This window comes from Vombatus ursinus, unplaced genomic scaffold (genome assembly GCF_900497805.2).
Source record: "Vombatus ursinus unplaced genomic scaffold, bare-nosed wombat genome assembly UNPS02015066.1, whole genome shotgun sequence".
Lineage (NCBI taxonomy): Eukaryota > Metazoa > Chordata > Mammalia > Diprotodontia > Vombatidae > Vombatus > Vombatus ursinus.
Window position 1 is genome coordinate 971293 of NW_020954844.1, and position 17105 is coordinate 988397.

A 17105-nucleotide genomic window follows, 5' to 3' on the forward strand; every position below is an offset into this window, starting at 1 on the left:
GTAATAACATGACCCATCAGTAATGGAATATTGTTGAAGAAAGTAAACAGCCTCCAAACTGGAAGGCGTTTAACTTCTTTCTGTGCCAAGCTTTTGAGTTCTGTTACTACAGGCTTTTTTTTTTTTTGTTATGAATGTGTTTTTACTGTTCAAGCTTGAGGGAAAATAGGAGAGTAAACTACTGTACACAATTACTCTCATTTTCTGTTCTTAATTTGCAATTTGTTTAAAGCATTAAACAAACTAATCGGAATCAGCAGCTGAAGGTCCGTTAGAAGAATGAAATCATCGTGTTAGCTTTCTGTGACCTTTTATCTGCAAACGATATTTATAAATGCACATTTGTGCATAGCCCCACACTGGGGAGGCTGTCTTGAGAGGAAATCAAATAGCTCTGTAACGTTGTAGAGCTGGAAGACTCCTGGAAGACTCCATTGAGGAAACGCAACACAAAACTGCTGTGGGCCTGTGTACAGTAGCAGGTGGTGGGGTGGAGCCTTCCGTGACATTGATGTGTGTGTGTTAACTGACCCGTCTGCCTGTCCAAGGGGTCCCGTTCCATCTCATCTCCTCCAGCAGATTGCCCCCTCTGTCATCCCCACTCTTTCACTTTCTTTTCATTCTCTCCCGGCTCATTTCCTATTGCCTACAAACATGCCTATGTCTCCCCCATCTCCAAAAACCCCTCACTTGATCCTTCCTTCCTTCCATCCCCACTAACTGTTGTCCAATATCTCTTCTGCCTTATGTGGCCAGACTCCTCGAAAAGGCCCCCTTCTCAAATCTTCATTTCCTGCCGAAAACTCTCTGGTCACCTGCCTTTCCAATATGTGGAGCTGGATGTCCAGTAGACTTCTTAAATATGTCCAAAACAGATCTCATTGTCTTTCCCTTTAAACTTTCCCCCTTCCTATCTTATTACTATAGAGGACATCACCATCCTCTCATCCCTCAAGCTCACAGCATAGGAGTCTTCCTGGATTCATCACTTTCCCTCCCCTCCCCCCCTCATCCAAGCTGTTGCCAAGGCCTGTTGATCTCACCTCTGCAACATCTCTCAGATATGCCCCCTTCTCTCCTGTGACACCGCCACCTCCTTGGTGCAGGCCCTCATCCACTCACACCTGGGCTATTGTGATAGCCTGTTGCAATGTCTGCCTGCCTCAAGTCTCTCCTCACTCCAGTCCACCCCTGTTCAGCCACTAAAGTGATTTTCCTAAAATTCGAGTCTGATCCCCCCTACCCTACTCCTTCCTCAATAAACTCCAGTGGTACCCTATCACCTCTAGGACCAAATGTAAAATCCTCTGTTTGACATTCAAAACCCTTCATAACCTAGCCCCTTTCTACCTTTCCATTCTTCTTATACCTTACTCCTCTACATGTATTCTTTGATTCAGTAACACTGGCCTCCTGGATGTTCCAGGGACAAAACACTCTATCTCTCTGTTCTTTCTGTCTCCCATGCCTGGAATGCTCTCCCTCCTCTGCTTGGTGTGCTGACCTCCCTGGCTTCCTTTAAGTCCCAACTAAAATCCCATTTTCTATAGGAAACCTTCCCCAACCCCTCTTAATTCTAGTGCCTTCCCCCTGTTAATTATTTCCTATTTATCCTGTTTGTAGTTTATATGTTGCTTTGTATGATGTCTCCCTCATTAGAGTGTAAACTTTTTGAGGGCAGGAACTGTTTTTTGCCTTTCAGCACTTAGCACAAAGCTTGAGGTCATAGTTGCTGCTTAATAATGTTTATTGATTGATTGCTAGGCACCATCCAAGTTGCTGGTGGTATATAAAGATAAAAACAAACAGTCTGCTTCCTCGAGGTGTTTTTCAGACAGTTGTCAGCAGAGAAAACAACCTTGGAAGTTTGATGCCATACACGTACAGAGCCAAGTGCAGTGGGTCAAGGTTTGGGAGAAGCTCCTGAGACTTTGGTAGCATCACCAGATCATATGGCCTCCTAGGAGTCTAAAGAGAAGAAAGGGCACTTCTTGTGGTCTTTAAGGGGAAGCTCAGCAGGTGGGGATGAGAAGAGCATTGGGATAGCTGGGGAGACAAATGATAGCCCGTGACTGAGGGCAGAACAGCATGAGTGGAGTCGAGAGATAAGGCTGAGGAAGGTGGCGGGGGTGGGGGTGGGGGCGGGGTGGGTTGGGGGTCTCATGCCATTGGAACATTTTGAGGAAATACCTGAGAAAGCTGGTATTAGACTGATATTAAGAAAATAGTGCTCAAGGGATGATGATCAGAACTCTCAGGGCCTGGAAGTGTAATTAGGATTTTAGCTAATGAGGTAGGTACTCTTGTGAAGACAGGTTTTAGTGAGTCAAAGGTAATGTCAAAGAACAGGTTTTGGAAGTTGGAAAGGCGTTGACACTCTTCCTCGTTTGCCCATCTGGAATGATTTGTTTGCTTTTATTGATGATAGGATCATTGCTGTATAACTGGAGGGAGTCTTAGAGGGCCTCTAGTCCAACCCTTTGGGGAAACTGAGACCCAGGAAGGTAACCAGCTTCCAACCTTTTCATTTCACTGAAACCGCTCTCTCCAGAGTTACTAATGATCTCTTAGTTGCTGAATCCAATGGCTTTTTCTCAATCCTCATTCTCCAGGATTTCTCTGAAGCCTTTGTCAATGTTGATCACCTTTTTCTCCTTGATCGTCTCTTCTCTGTAGGTTTTCAGGACACCCCTTTCCTGGTTCTCTTTCTACCTATCTGACCACTCCTTCTCTGTCTCTTTTGCTGGGTCATGCTGAGAGTAGAGACAAGATTTTAACCCATGTCCCCTGACTCACTTATCTGTACCATGCTGTTGGGGCAGGATGAGGAGGGCATCGAGGTCTAAAAAATCCTGTAGACTTTTATGTTCTCTCCTCAATACCCTGCCTAGGGCCTCACTGTGGTGTGGAGGCAACCATGGGCTCTTGGAGGCTCTGCTGGGGGAACACGAGGTGTGACAGAGGCTGTCATGCTGGGGCGGCCTTGGGTGGAGTGTGTGTGATGGACTGTGCGCTTTTTCAGAGAGACTCGTTACTGACTTGTGTGTGTGTGTGTGTGTGTAAAACCCTTCTAGGAAGCCTCCACCTTGCTTTGGTCTATGGGGTACCCCCACTGAGGAATTAATGAATTTCCCATGTACCTGGCTTCCTCCACTAATCCTAACCTGTATTCTCTTTTCTTGGGTGGGGGGGGAATTAATGGGCCGATTAGCCAAAGTGGAGCAGAGACCTAGTGTAATAGTGCATAGCCTCCAGTGTCACATGCCGTATCTTGCAGTTGTAATTCTTTGGTTCAATAAATACTTGTTAAATGCCTGCTGTGTGTGGAGCAGATTGTCTAGGTGCTGGACATAGTCCCAAACTTCCAAGGATCTGATACTCTAATGGAGGATAGACTGAACACAAATAACCATAGCACAAAGCAGTAAGTGGTGATGAGGGCATTAGAGGTACAGACAGGATGCTGTGTGAGGCCTGAGAGGAGAAAGACCATTTCTGGCTGGAGCAGTTCAGTCTGGCTTCAGGTAGGAGGTACTGTTTTAAATGGGCTTTGAAGGATGGATAGGAATGGGACAAGAAGAGACTAGGGAGAGAAGGAGATGGGCCTGGAAGAACAGTGTGAGCAAAGGCGTGGAGGTGGGGACGTATAGGTCGTGTTCCAGGTTGCCTAAAGGGGAAAGTAGTTGGAAGAGACTTGTATAAGACACGGCTGCAAAGGCATAGTGGTCCTAGATTGTGCAGGGCTTGAAGCACTACACAAAGGAGTTTGGGCTCGCCTGGGCAGGCGATGGAAAGTCGCTGGTTTTGAGCGGAGGAGTGAGATGGCCGAGATGTACGGAAATGAGTCTAGAAGTGTCTGGAAGAGATTACAGAGGGAAAGCGGTGGAGATGAGAAGTGTCTGGAAGAGATTAAAGAGGGAAGAGGGTGGAGATGGGAAGTGTCTGGAAGAGATTAAAGAGGGAAGGTGGTGGAGATGGGAAGTGTCTGGAAGAGATTAAAGAGGGAAGAAGGTGGAGATGGGAAGGGCTGTTAGTAATCCACTGCAGTCAGTGAGGCTGGAAAAGGAAGGGGGACGTGGGAGAGAGACTGTAGGTACGCAGACCTGTGTAACTGCATAGGAAAGGCAAGGGAGAGGGACAAATGAAAACGAAAAGTATTTTTAGCTTGGGTGAATGGTGGTGAAGGCAGAAGGAAGAAGAGATTTTAGGGAAGAGATTGGTTTAGTTTGGGATGTGGCAAATTGAAGGTGCTGGTGGTGTGTTGTTAGGGTGATACGTTGTTGTAGGTGATTGGAAATCTGGGTCTGCAGCTTGCCAGTGATAGAGACTTGGAAGCCAGCTTTGCAGAATTGATAGTTTGAATTGTAATAGTGAATCAGATTGCCAGTTGGAAGATCTTTGGGAAAGATGGGAGCCAAGGCCAATAATCTGGTAAACACCAACCTTGAGGGCTTGGTTGGGGAAAAAAAATCCAGGGCCAGCATGGGAAACAGAAGGAGCCATTAGAGAGGCAGGAGAACCAAGAGAATGTGGCCTCCCTAAAGTTACATGTTCAAAGTAGCCAGTAGTTGGTGTTGTTAAGTGCTTCTGAAGTCAAAGAGGATAAAACATCAAAGAAAACTATTGGATTGGTGATTAGGAAGTTACTGGAAGCCTCTTCCGCTTTTTCCTGCAACAGCTGAGGGAAATAGTTCACCGGCCTCACTTGTGATTTTCCTTTCTTTCCCCATCTTTTTCCATCCACTTTGCCAAGAGCTGTAGTTAACTGTTCCCTGAGGGTAACATTGGAAGTTGGGAAACCTACCAACAGTGTAAACATGTACTCTGCAGTGCTACTTATATAAGTAATGTGTTGTTTTGAAATGGGAAAATGGAGGCCCAGGAGTAGTATAGAGATGGCGATCAAGCCCAGGGTAATGATGGAGTCTGCCTTGCGTTACCTTGTCAGAATGCAAGCTTGTGAAGGTTGTTGAGTTTAATAACATTTCAGACTGTCTGGACCATTGTCCACACGATTCTTAATGACCAGCAAGAGCTTTCTCCTAATTTGACCAATTTTCTTTGATGCAAGAATCTGAAATCGTGTGTACCAAATGCAGTTCAAGGGAGATGCTGATTTATACCCAAATCACAAACTCAGCACCAAGTAACTATCACGTGATAAATGGCTGTGCTCTGGTTAGAATATCTGTGTGCTCATGTTGAGGTGGTTTGTAGGGGGTGGGGAAGGGGGTGGGAAGGACAGCTTCCCAGCCTGCCGTGAGTTCTGATTGGCCAGTGATGGAAGTCATACTGCTGCTGCTCCTGCTCCGGAGTCTGCTCTGAGGTACACAGGCTGTGAGAGTTGGAAGGGTCCTTAGAGACCATTTGGTCCAATCCCCTCATTTTACAGATGGGACAAACTGAGGCCCAGACAACCTGTGACTTGCCAAAGCCCAACCTTCAGGATTCTATTTTCTTTACACCAGATGTCACAGAGTAGAAGTGAAAAAACAAACCACAAATAAATGAACTCAGTCCACATCTGCTTACCAAGTTTATCTTTGATTTCCACTTTCAGTTTTATATCTGTTGGGATCCCCAGACGGTGGAGATTTTTCCTATATGCCTGTGATCTTAGTGACGTTAAGCATCTACCCATTATTTATTTCCTTTTCTAAGTTTTGTAAATTGTGGCATAGAACAAATTCTCTGCTTTATAACTTCATGTGTGGGGAAGGAGAGGGCATCTGGCTATCCTTTAGTGTCTACAGGAAATGAGCACTCTTGTACATGCGCAGTGTCTAAAAGAAGTAAGACGTCAGATCTAATGGAGATTGGACAGTGAACCTCCCTTCTCGATTTTCTTTTCTTTCATTTCCTACGGTTAGCGGCTTCTTAGCCTTTTATTTTGAAGAGCAAGACAGAAAAGGCTTGTGGATGGGGAAGGGTTAGAAAGGAGCCATTCACAAATGTAGTTGTTTTTTAAATTTTTCAGGCTGAAACTTGGAGGTAGTCTAATGACTGAGGGTTATCTGGGTTTTCATGTCTAAGTAAATCCGCCATTGTGCCTGCAAACAGGACTGTGCCTCCCCATCCCACACTGATTGCCTCGTTCATTCAGAGACTTGGATTCTTGCCTCCTTTGCTTAGCCTGTCTAGCTTGTAACAATCCTTAAAATAAAAGTATTTTTCTTGGAACATAAAAACTGTCCTGCCTCATTTTGTGTCTTTCCAGCCTCAGAAGTAGTGTTGGGTTTATTGTAAGTGATATTTGTTGTAGTAACTTGAGTTGGTATTTTATAAAAGCCAACACATAGAAGCGAACAGAACCAAGAGAACGTTGTACACAATCACAGCCATGTTGTGCGATGACTAATATTGATAAACTTAACCCTTCTCTTAGATACAAGGATCTAAGACATCTCCAAAGGCCTCATGATGGAATATACTATTATCCACATCCAAAGAAAGAACTGTGGAGTTTGAATGCAGATTGAAGCATACTGTTTGCTATTTTTTTTTCCCTGTCTTCTGTTGTGTTTTGTTTCCTCTTTCTGGTGGTTCCTCCTATTGGCTCTAATTCTTACTTACAACATCACTAATGTGAAAATATGTTTAATAGGGATGTATATGTATAGCCTATATCAGATTGCGTGCCATCTTGGGGAGGGTAGTGGGGAGGAAGGGGGAGAAAAGTTTTAAACTCAAAAGCTTATGGAAATGATTGTTGATGAATCAAAATAAATTAATAAAAAAGAAAAGCCAACCCATACTCCGGGTGTGTGAACTCTCAGCGATGTTGCTTTCGGTAAGAGATGACACTGATGCCCTTTTTCTGGTTCTTTTTCCTTCAGGCATCGTGTCGAGATCTGGCACTCTCACCTATGAAGCAGTTCATCAGACAACCCAAGTAGGCCTGGGCCAGTCGTTGTGTATTGGTGAGGAGATTTCCATTGAAATTGTGCACTTAGTTGATTGCAATAGTAATTAATGACTTGGGCACATCATAATTATATTGTTGTCCAGTCGTTTTTTCAGTCATGTCTGACTCTTCTTGACCCCATTTGGGGTTTTCTTAGCAAAATTACTGAAGTGGTTTGTCATTTCCTTCTCCAGCTTATTTTACAGATGAGGAAACTGAGGCAAACAGGGTTAAGTGACTTGCCTAGTAAGTGTCCGAAGCCAGATTTGAACTCAGGAAGCTGAGTCTTCCTGACTCCAGGCCCTGCACTCTATCCTCTGTGCCACCTAGCTGCCTGAATAGATATCTTATGCTTTATATAGTGTTTTGTATGCTTATCTCATTTGAACTTTACAACCCTGTGAGATAGGTACCACAGGTGGCATTATCCCAGTTTTACAGAAGAGGAAACCAAGCCAAGAGTATGAGAGACTTGCCTTTGGTTAGGTAGGATTTGAACCCAGGTCATCCTACATTCTAAGTACTTAGGTGTTTTCATTTAAGAGTCACAGTCTAAGGTCCTCCTGTTTGTATAGTGGCTTCTACAAAATCATTGGCAGAGAGCCGTGAGGGGCAGGTTGATCTTCTGGTCAGCTGGGTGTCAGCTCCAGCACTTGCTTGGTCTTTGACTTTGCTCAGAGTCCTTTGCTTTTCTGAAGCTCTGACAGATGGATGCCAACACTTCTATCCCCTCGCTCCTGGGCCTTAGGAAGGAAAGCTCCTTGAGATCTCAAAAGTGACCATAATGTGTTAGCTCCATATGTTAACGAAGACCAGATTTGCTATGCTTGTTGAATTTTTCTTCTCTTCGGTATTTTTTGTTTTTCAAAAGATCCCTTCTCAGTTTATTTGTAAGGTTTTAACTGATCCTTTTGAATTTCAGATTTTGCATTATCTGGTTTGGGTTGTATTAAAAATGTTAGCTACTGAACACTTGGTAGCTTTCTCTTCTTTGAAATTCTCCTTAAGCTTGTGTGCCATCCTCTGCCCAGTGCCATGAGGAACTGAAGGCATGTAATAATCACAAGAGCTCACATTTCTATAGCTCCTTGAGGTATACACAGTGATTTTCTCCCTGTGAGGTAGGTAGTCCCCATATTTTTATTGCCTTTCTACAGAAGGGAAACTGAAGCTGAGAAAAGGTGAGGGCCTTGCCAAGGCCTGCATAGCCAATAAGATTTGAACCCAAGTCTTCTGGCTCTGACTTGAGCTTAGCTCCTGTCAGAAAAAGGGCAGCTTGTAAAGAGCTGAATCAGCTCTGCTTGGGGCCACATCCACAAGCCGTCATTTAGGGAGTGCCTCTGTTAGGCGTGCATGTGCCATGCAGCCAGCCCTGGTGCTCCAGGCTTGGGGGAAAAGCAGCAGAGAGCCCCTTCCACCATCAGTCACTACGTCCAGCCTAGTTCTGCCCAGGCTGCTTTGTGTAGTGATTGCTTATCAGACAGTTACTTTGTATATTGTGACTGGGATTTAAATGTGGTTAATTAAACAACACACACCTTCCTTGACCTGTGGACTTTATAGGTGCACAGAAAAGCTGGAACCATCACACACATTTTATTTAAAATAGATATTTTCTTTTGTTGTTTTTGGATTTGTTTTTGGTCTTTCTTAGAATAATTTTTAGGAGAAAAGGAACAAAGTGAAAAGCGATTTAAGATGGAGAGAAAACCGTAAGCTGGTAGAGCAGAAAAGGACCTTAGAGACCACCAATTTGAACCCATTCCATTTATCAGTGAGATGAAGTAAGGGAGAGAAGGAGAGAGGGCTGCGGGTCAGTATCACTTATGTTAAGCACCAAGAAAGTGCAGTAATTTAGCCTCTGCCTGGGACTATTAACAGAAACCAGTGTAGTGTTTTGGAGTTTTTCACTTTAAAATATTCAGGTGAAGAGACCTTTAAAATAAATGTTAGGCCAAGGCAAAAAGTACAGAGCAGGCAGGAGGGCTGTTGACTGGTTCATCTGGAGCTACATTCTTACCCACTTTCAGGTCTTCCTCACCATTTTCTCAGCGTATGTTCCAGTTCTTTTCCTTTTCAGGGATTGGCGGTGATCCCTTTAATGGAACAGACTTTATTGACTGCCTTGAAGTCTTCCTGAAAGACCCAGCCACAGAAGGTATCATCCTAATTGGCGAGATTGGTGGTAATGCCGAAGAGAATGCAGCAGCCTTCTTGAAACAACACAATACAGTAAGGGCATTTTGGCTAATTCCTGTTTGATGAGATAATTCATAGGGTCATAGGTTTTAGAACTAGAAGGGCCTTCAGAAGTCTTTTGGTTCAGGCCCTACATTTGGTAGGTGTCAAGGTTAGGTAAAGCAGGAAACTGAAGACAAGAGGTTCAGCACCATGGACAGGGCCACATGGTTAGTAAGGCACAGAACTGTTCGTTCAAGCCCTGCTCCTCTGTCTCCATTCCAGGGCTTTCCCCACAATGCCACATGGTTTCTCGACAGCATAAATATGAAATATGGAATTCAAATAGATTAATAAAAGACTTTGGGGGGATTGAAGATTGGTGGCATCCCTTGAGCTCAGAGGTTATAAAAAGTTTTATTTCTCATATAAACTGTTTTCATAGTCCTCTTTGGGGAAGGGGATGCATTTGACTCTGTCCAGCGTGTGCCGCAAGCTGACTTTCGTCCTTGCTTTCTTTAGTCATCTCTGACACTTGAGTCACATTAGAGGTATAGTCCTCTGTACCTGATCTGCAGCCTTTTGTGCTTTAATTTTTTAAGAGAATCCCTAGTCTATTCAAACAAAATACTGAGAAGAGTGAGACATGGCTCGATCCTTGAGTACTTAAGAGTTGAGTGGGGGAGGCTACCCATAACCTACTTGTTGTTTTTCTCAGTGCAAGTAAATCAGTTCTTCTCTCTGGATCCCTAGTGAAGACAGGGGCAGTCCTTCCACAGCTCCTCGGATTTGGCTTTGCTGTGAAGGGGAGAAGGAGAGAGGCTGATGAGGGTGGTCTTCAGAGATCGAGGAGGGGAATTAGCATCATGTGTCAGAACAGAAGGCAAAGGAGGAAAGTTTCAAGGAGGGAAGCGGTCAGGGGGCAGGGTCAGATGCTGAGCAGAGGCCAAAGGGAATGGACTTGGTGTTGCATTTGCCAATTATTTGGTCATTAGTGACCTTTTGAAAGGCAGTTTTAATAAAGTGGAGAGAGAGGGTAAGGAGCCAATTTGCAGATTGACTTAAGGAGATTAAGGAGATTGTGGGTACTTAGAAGGTAGAGACTTATTGGAATGAGTTCCCAATTGGTCTTCTTGCCTTCATTGTAACTTCCAGACCCTCCTATACACTGCCATCATTATTTTCCCAAATCCCTTTTTTATCTTATTTCCCTCTCTGATGCCTACAGTATACTTTCTAGCCCAAGGGGGAGACAACATGTAAATCAGAGGTGTCACACCCAGGACCCATGGCAGCTGCATCACTCTCAAGTGCAGCTCAAACCACATTAAAATGTAATCGGGAAATAGTTAACAAAATAAATAAAAATACAATCAAACATATTGTGTTCATTTGTAGTTTTCTAAGTCAACAGGATGCTGGAGGGATGCGTTCCTATTTTAGTTTGACCTCACTGCTGTAAATAACTAGGTACCATACAAAATATACACAGAGAGAACAGAAGGTGATCTCAGAAGGGAAGGTTCTAGCAGCTGCAGGGGGTAGTTGGGGACACATCAAAGGCCCCTTCACAAGGTGCGATTGGAGTCTGGAAGGAAGCCAAGCAGCCAAGGAGAGGAAAGAGAGCATTCCCTCAATGAGGGACAGAGATGGAGTGTATGGGAACAGCAGGTGAGCCAGTGTTAATGGACTGGAGAGTGTGGAGGGCTGTAGAGTGGAAGACAATTGGAAAGATAGGAAGGGGTCAGGCTGTGAAGAACTTTTGATGCCAGCCAGAGAGCTTTTAATTTGATCCTGGAGACAATAGGGAACCATTGGAGCTCATTGAGGGGAGAGGGCAAGGTAACACAGGCCTGCACTTGAGGAAAATCCATTTGGCAGGTAAGTGGAGGGTAGATCGGAGGGGGGAGGGACTCGAGGCAGGGAGATGGATGATCTGGACTGTTCAGTAGTCTAGACGAGAGGTGATAAAGGCTTAAACCAGGGCGGTAGTTCTATTGTGTGAAGAAAGAGAGAGGATGTATCTGACACATGTTCTGAAGGTAGAAATGATGAGATTTGGCCGTGGCTTGGATAGTGCATGTAGGTGGGTATTTGAGGATGCTGTTGAGGCTATGAACCAGTATGTGTTTCAAACAAAATCAAGTCTCCATTAGTATTAGTAGACTAGCTTGTGTGGCTGAAGTTTGAGTAGAATGCCTGAGCAGATTAGAACTTGCTCAGGGCTGTTTTCCTGAGCCTGTTTAGAAGAGATCAGTGATCTCCAAGGAGAACCCTGTCATTTTAATCACGGCTTAATACTTGGTGTTGGTTTTCACAGCCGGTATGAGATGCTGGGGCCTCCAGTGGCCTGAACTTCCACATACTATTCACCTGCAGGGTTTCTTCAGTTAGAGTTCTGTGGTTTGATTGACTTTTTCATTAGAGTATTTCTAGAAGTGGTCCCTTCTTTGTTTAAAAATAGCATTTTGTTCTCTCCACAGGGTCCAAAAGCCAAACCTGTCGTGTCCTTCATTGCTGGCTTGACTGCTCCCCCAGGAAGGAGAATGGGTCATGCTGGGGCCATCATTGCCGGGGGGAAAGGTGGAGCGAAGGAGAAGATTGCTGCTCTCCAGAACGCAGGAGTGGTTGTCAGTATGTCCCCTGCCCAGCTGGGCAGCACCATGTACAAAGTGAGTGCTGTGTGCCGATAAATGTAGTGACTCACAGATTACTGTGCTTAGCAGCGTGGACCTATATTTAGCCCTTCAAAACCAGAGTTTTCTTAATCTCTTTTCTTCCATTCAGGTACTAGTTCACTGAGGTTGAGTAATTCCATTAACATTCTAATTGGGCATGACCAGAAATAACTTTCTGAGTAAAAATCTTATGAAAAAACCTACAGCTTTGGGATTGCCTGTTTGCACATGTGGCGGCAAGATAGGCCTCCCCAAGAAAGCCCCGCTGACTTGTCGCCAAGTGGTGGGTCCTTTCTTGGGGGCTGCAGACAGCTGTTCAGGATTGTTTCTATCTTTCATGGAGGGGGTCATAGGTTTCAATCTGGATGGACCATAGAAGTCATCCAGTCAATTTCATGGGTGAAGAAATTGAGGATTAGGCAAATGAGATGACTTGGTCAAGATCTTACTAAGAGGTGGAGTCAGGATTTGAACTTGATTCCTCCAGCGGGAGAGCTAGGGCCACCTCCTTCAGAAACAGTAGTCTGGTCACTGACCTCAGGGGAGCCTCCTCTCCCTGACTGTCCCTTCTGCAGGGTTCCTGATGCTGGGATTGTGAGCACTGCCTGGGAAAGAAATGGAAGTCTTCTGCCAAAAGAAGGGGCTTTTTTTATTGAAGGGAGAACAGCAGAGAGGGCAGTGGAGAAGAGGCCTGGTGAGGGGGCAGGTTTTTATTTTTGGACTAATGGCCGTAGATTTTCTCTTTGCATTTGAAGTTAACATTGAGTTAAGTATCAACACTGGGTAGGCTTGGTTATCATCATTATTATTCCTGTTACTTGCCTTGTGTGGTTCTTGTCTTTCTTTTCTGCTGGTGTTCTGATTTCTTTATGGGTTGTTTTCAACCCCATGCCTTTTCCTTCTTAATCAGAACCCTGAGATTGAAAAGGTCCCGAGGAGCTTGGCTCAGTGATCTGTTGAATCCGTGTTTGTGCCACCTCTCAGAGGGCAGAAGGAGCTTTCCCTGTGTGTTCTGCTCTGCTCTGCCTGGAGAGGAGAGGATTTTTATAATATCTGAGAACAGCCACAGACTGTTTTCCTGCGTGCCTTAATAAGTGATCAGTGAAGTAACTAAACTGAATTATCACCGGTTTTGTCTGTGCTTAGGGCAAGCCAGGGGAAAAAGCCAAGCAAACAAAAACCCCGTATATAATACTGGCTTGGTTCTCTCTTTCTCGGCCTTATCTGGGGTAAGAGTTAGTGAGTTCTCATTTTCCTGTTATCCTGTTATGTTGTCACCCTCCTCTGGAGCAGGGTAATGTTGGTTGTCATCCTATTTAAGAGTGACTTTGGTGGCTAGAGAGGGTAGAGGAAATGGGGTTTATAGGAAGGAAAGGAGGAAGGAGGAAGAGAGGGAGGGAGGGAGTGGACGAGGAAGGGAGGGAAAGAAGGAAGAAAGGAGGGAGTGAGGCAGGCAGGCTCCTCGCAGTGCTTGAGCCTGTGATGGAGCCTGCGTTATCAGATAGCTCCAGCAGGTGGCAGCAGAAGCCTTGGGATTTCGCTGACTTTATCTTGTCTTTGACATCCTCAAAGAAGCAATTTCAGAGCGTCCCTTTGAGTTGTTTTCTTCAACCCCAAGGAAATCAGAATTTAGTTTTACTCTTTGGCATGCTTCGCTCAGCTGATTCTGTCCTCTCGTTAAAGGGTCCAGTTACCACCCATTTCTGTCAGTGGAGATGTAGGGGAACGTAGGCATATTTGTTACACCACAAAGGGTCCGTGTACTTCGGGGGCTGTCTCTTAGCTACCTGGTGGGAGGCAGTGGCGGTGCCGCTGACCCAGGGAGATGGGGGCTGATACAAGACCATGGCAGCATAGGGGCTGCAGTTGGGTTCTGTAGGGCCTCCGTCCTGTGCGTTTTGTCTCTGCCTTTTGTGGTGGCACAAAGATCCTGGCAATGAGAAGTTTCCAAATCCTGTTGACCGCAAGTGTCGTTTGGATCTCTCTTTTCTCTTCCCTCCCTATTCTGTCTCTGAAGGAGTTTGAGAAGAGGAAGATGTTATGAAAGACAGAGGAAAAAAGCCTTGGAATGAATCACTGTAGAAATGTGAACCAGCAGCTGCCAGCATCTGCGTAGCTCTTGTCCACTAAGTGTCTGCCTCCTGTACACGCCTGCCTGATGCAGCCTTCCAGTCCAACAGGAAGTGACATGTGATGTTTTTGATGTCCTACATTCAGATTTGTTTACCTAATTGTACATCATAATCAATAAATCTTTTATTTGATTTGAATATGGAGTTCTGAAGTTCATTGGTGGGCAGATAGCCTAAGGGAGGGGAAGGAGGAATTAAAAACATTTTTCGAGAATGATCTACATGGTATTGAACACACCTAGATCTTTTGAGTGAATGAGAATTGCCTGATGTCACAATTGCATTCATGCAGTACCCTACACTTAGGGACTGCAGCCACCCAGCGCTTTCAGCTCTTTCTGCCCTCAGAAATTGTGTTGTTCCTGGCAGTGTTTCATATACTTCCTTTTCCTCAGATTTCCTCAGCCCCACAGCTTCCTACTGCCCACATTGGGGCTGAGGAAACTTCCTGTGGCCAAACAGCAGAGGCAGCAGGAGAGAGAAGAAGCTTTTGTTTCCAGTCCTTTTTTTTCTTGCCAAATAAGTGGAGCTTTGTTGAAGAATCAACAGCTCTAGCTAGCGGTTCAGCTGAAAGATTGGGCACGTGTTGATTGAACATGCCTCGTTCTAAGGTGCAAGAAGCAAGAATTCAGGTAGGAATGAACCTTGATCACTCCAGGGAGGCATGTAAACCAGGAGTGATTGTCAGGCTCCTAGCAGCTTTTCATAGCCCACGTGAATACTGAACCATGGTGCCAAAGACCTGCAAAGAAATGGTCATGAGACTAATTTCCTTTAGCAGCCCTCAAGAATATTGGTCTCCGGTGCTGGACTCAGAGTCTGGAATCTGGGTTCAATCCTGCTTTGGACGGGGCACTGAAACTTACTTAAATTGGGGATAATAATGATGCAGGCGGCCGGGTGGCACAGTGGATAGAGTGCTAGCCTGGAGTTAGGAAGACTCATCTTTCTAAAGTTCGAATCCAGCCTCAGATACTTACTATAGCTGTGTGACCCTGGGCAAGTCACTTAACTCTGTTTGCTTCAGTTTCCTCATCTGTAAAATGAGCTGGAGAAGGCAGTGGCAAACCACTCCGGTAATTCTGCCAAGAGAACCCCAAATTGGGTCACAAAAGAGTCAGACACAATTGAACCGACTGAACAACAAAAAGATGATGATGCTACTTGTTACGCTGTCTTAGGATTATTTTATTTATTTATTTATTTTTTTTGCGAGGTGGTTGGGGTTAAATGACTTGCCCAGAGTCACACGGCCAATAAGTATCAAGTGACCAAGTGTCTGAGGGTTAGGATTATTTTGAGACTGAAATGTGACCTGTATGCAAAGTTCTGGCACACCTTTGAGTTCTAGGACAACAGCACTTGTCATGTCATTAAACACAGAAATTGTACCTGGAAAAGAGACTTTGTTGACTAGCTTAAAATCAAAGTCACATAAGTGGGAATTGTGGAAGGCCAGGCCAGGGATCAGACATTTTTAAAGGCTTACTTTTGGCTATCCCTGGTGCCAAGAGCTGGTGATAGAAATGCAATCGAATGGAAAGACAGTCCCTGCCCTCCAGGAGCTTACGTTCTAGTGAGGGGCCAATTACACATAAAAGGGGAGGTAGGTGGAGAAGAAGGGGCCCGTGTAGGGGAAACCCTTCTTCGTTATACCTCCCTTGTGTTCATTCTCTAGTTTATGCTGTCTTGTTCTGTGATGTCATCCATATGGGAACTGTTGGTGCTAATGCGGCTCATTAGTTTTTCTGTTCAAACCTTTGAGTTTCCCGTGGCACCGAGGCATCCAAGGGGGCCATAATTAGTATGTGGCTGAGGCAGCACTTGGCTCCAGGTCTCCCTGACTCTATTACCGGCACAGAAGCAGGCAGTAGTGGATAGAGAGCTGGCCCTCGAGTCAGGGAGCCCTGAGTTCAAATGCGTATTAGCTGCATTGACCTTGGGTGAGTCACTTAATCTCTATTGGCCTCAGTTTCCTCATCTGTAAAATGAAGATAATAATGGTGCCTGCCTCACAGTGCTGTTGGGAGAATCTCCATGTTAGCTATTAGCTGTTACCTCTTTTATTGTAAATTATGTTCATCAGCGATCATTCATTAAGCATCTCCAGTGTACCAGGCACTGGAGATAGAAAAGCTGGCAGAAATCATCGTTCTAAGGTTGGAAGGTATGTTACAGGTTGTTTAGCTTAACCCCCTTATTTTGGCTCCATCTCCCATCAAAATTATGCCTGTTCTTCTAGGCTCAGTCAAGTTGCATGTCCTCTGGGAAGCTTTCACTGGCCAGCCCAATCCACAGTGATCTCTCCCTTTTCTGAGTAGTCCTCATTGCCTGGCCTCATCCCATTTGCCCTTGACCTCATTGTTCTCTTCACGTACATCTAACTCGATTGCAAGGGCTTTGAAAGCCAAGATCAGCTCTTATTCATCCTTACTTCCTTCTGGCACCTGGCTCAATCATGCCTTGCACATAGTTAATACTCAAGAAATAGGTTTCGATGAATATGGTTGAGAAAGCTAGCTGGGCTCCTTGAGAAGGGAAATTTCTGCCAGTGGAGTGGAGAAAATGCATCTCTTCCTACCCCATTGCCACAACGTTGCAGATTTCTGGGTCCTTTCCCCCAGCTGCTTCTCCCCCTTCCCACCTCCTTTCCAAAATTACTCTGTGATTTCTTGTGTTTTGTATTTAGTTATATTATATGCATGTGTTTTTTCTCAACAGAATGTAAGCTCCTTGAGGCCTGGCACACAGTAAGCACTGAATATGTGCTTGTTTATTGCTTGATGGAACCAGTTTTGGTCTTATCTGTGTTGATAACTGTAACAGGCCTGGCATACTCCCACACCACTGAGAAGTGTTAATTGAGTTGTGAGTGAAGGTCCTTTGGTGGAAGATTATTTGTACCCAGTGGAGATTAGGGTTTCACGGGGAGCCAATGCCAGGATTTGCCCAGAGCACCTGAAGGATCCCACTGTGCAGTTTCATTATTATTTCACAGTTTTGTTCCCAAGTCAGAGGATATGTTGTTTCCTTAGGAAAATGTATATTCCAGCTGTGTGTATAATTTGGAAGATCTACTTCCTTTGATGCTTATAGTATTTCAACTTTCTCTCTTTAACCTTAGCCAGATGGTACTGTGCTGTGTTATGTGATATTAATAATGTCAGAACTGACTGCAGTTAGAAAAAATGCCGAAAACATACACTTGGAGTA

The 17105-nt window shown here is 44.8% G+C and overlaps 1 protein-coding gene across 2 annotated transcripts in view; it reads left to right on the forward strand.

Annotated features, from left to right (window-relative positions):
* Positions 1-14030, forward strand: part of SUCLG1 (succinate-CoA ligase alpha subunit) — a 42638-nt gene extending 28608 nt beyond the window's left edge. For both annotated transcript variants that reach the window (XM_027846115.1, XM_027846116.1), the window contains exons 6-9: positions 6837-6920; positions 8985-9136; positions 11566-11754; positions 13778-14030. In XM_027846115.1, coding sequence (XP_027701916.1) covers positions 6837-6920; positions 8985-9136; positions 11566-11754; positions 13778-13804 — 452 coding nt within the window. In that variant the 3' untranslated portion in view covers positions 13805-14030. The remainder of the gene's footprint in view (positions 1-6836; positions 6921-8984; positions 9137-11565; positions 11755-13777) is intronic.
* Positions 14031-17105: the final 3075 nt, after the last annotated feature.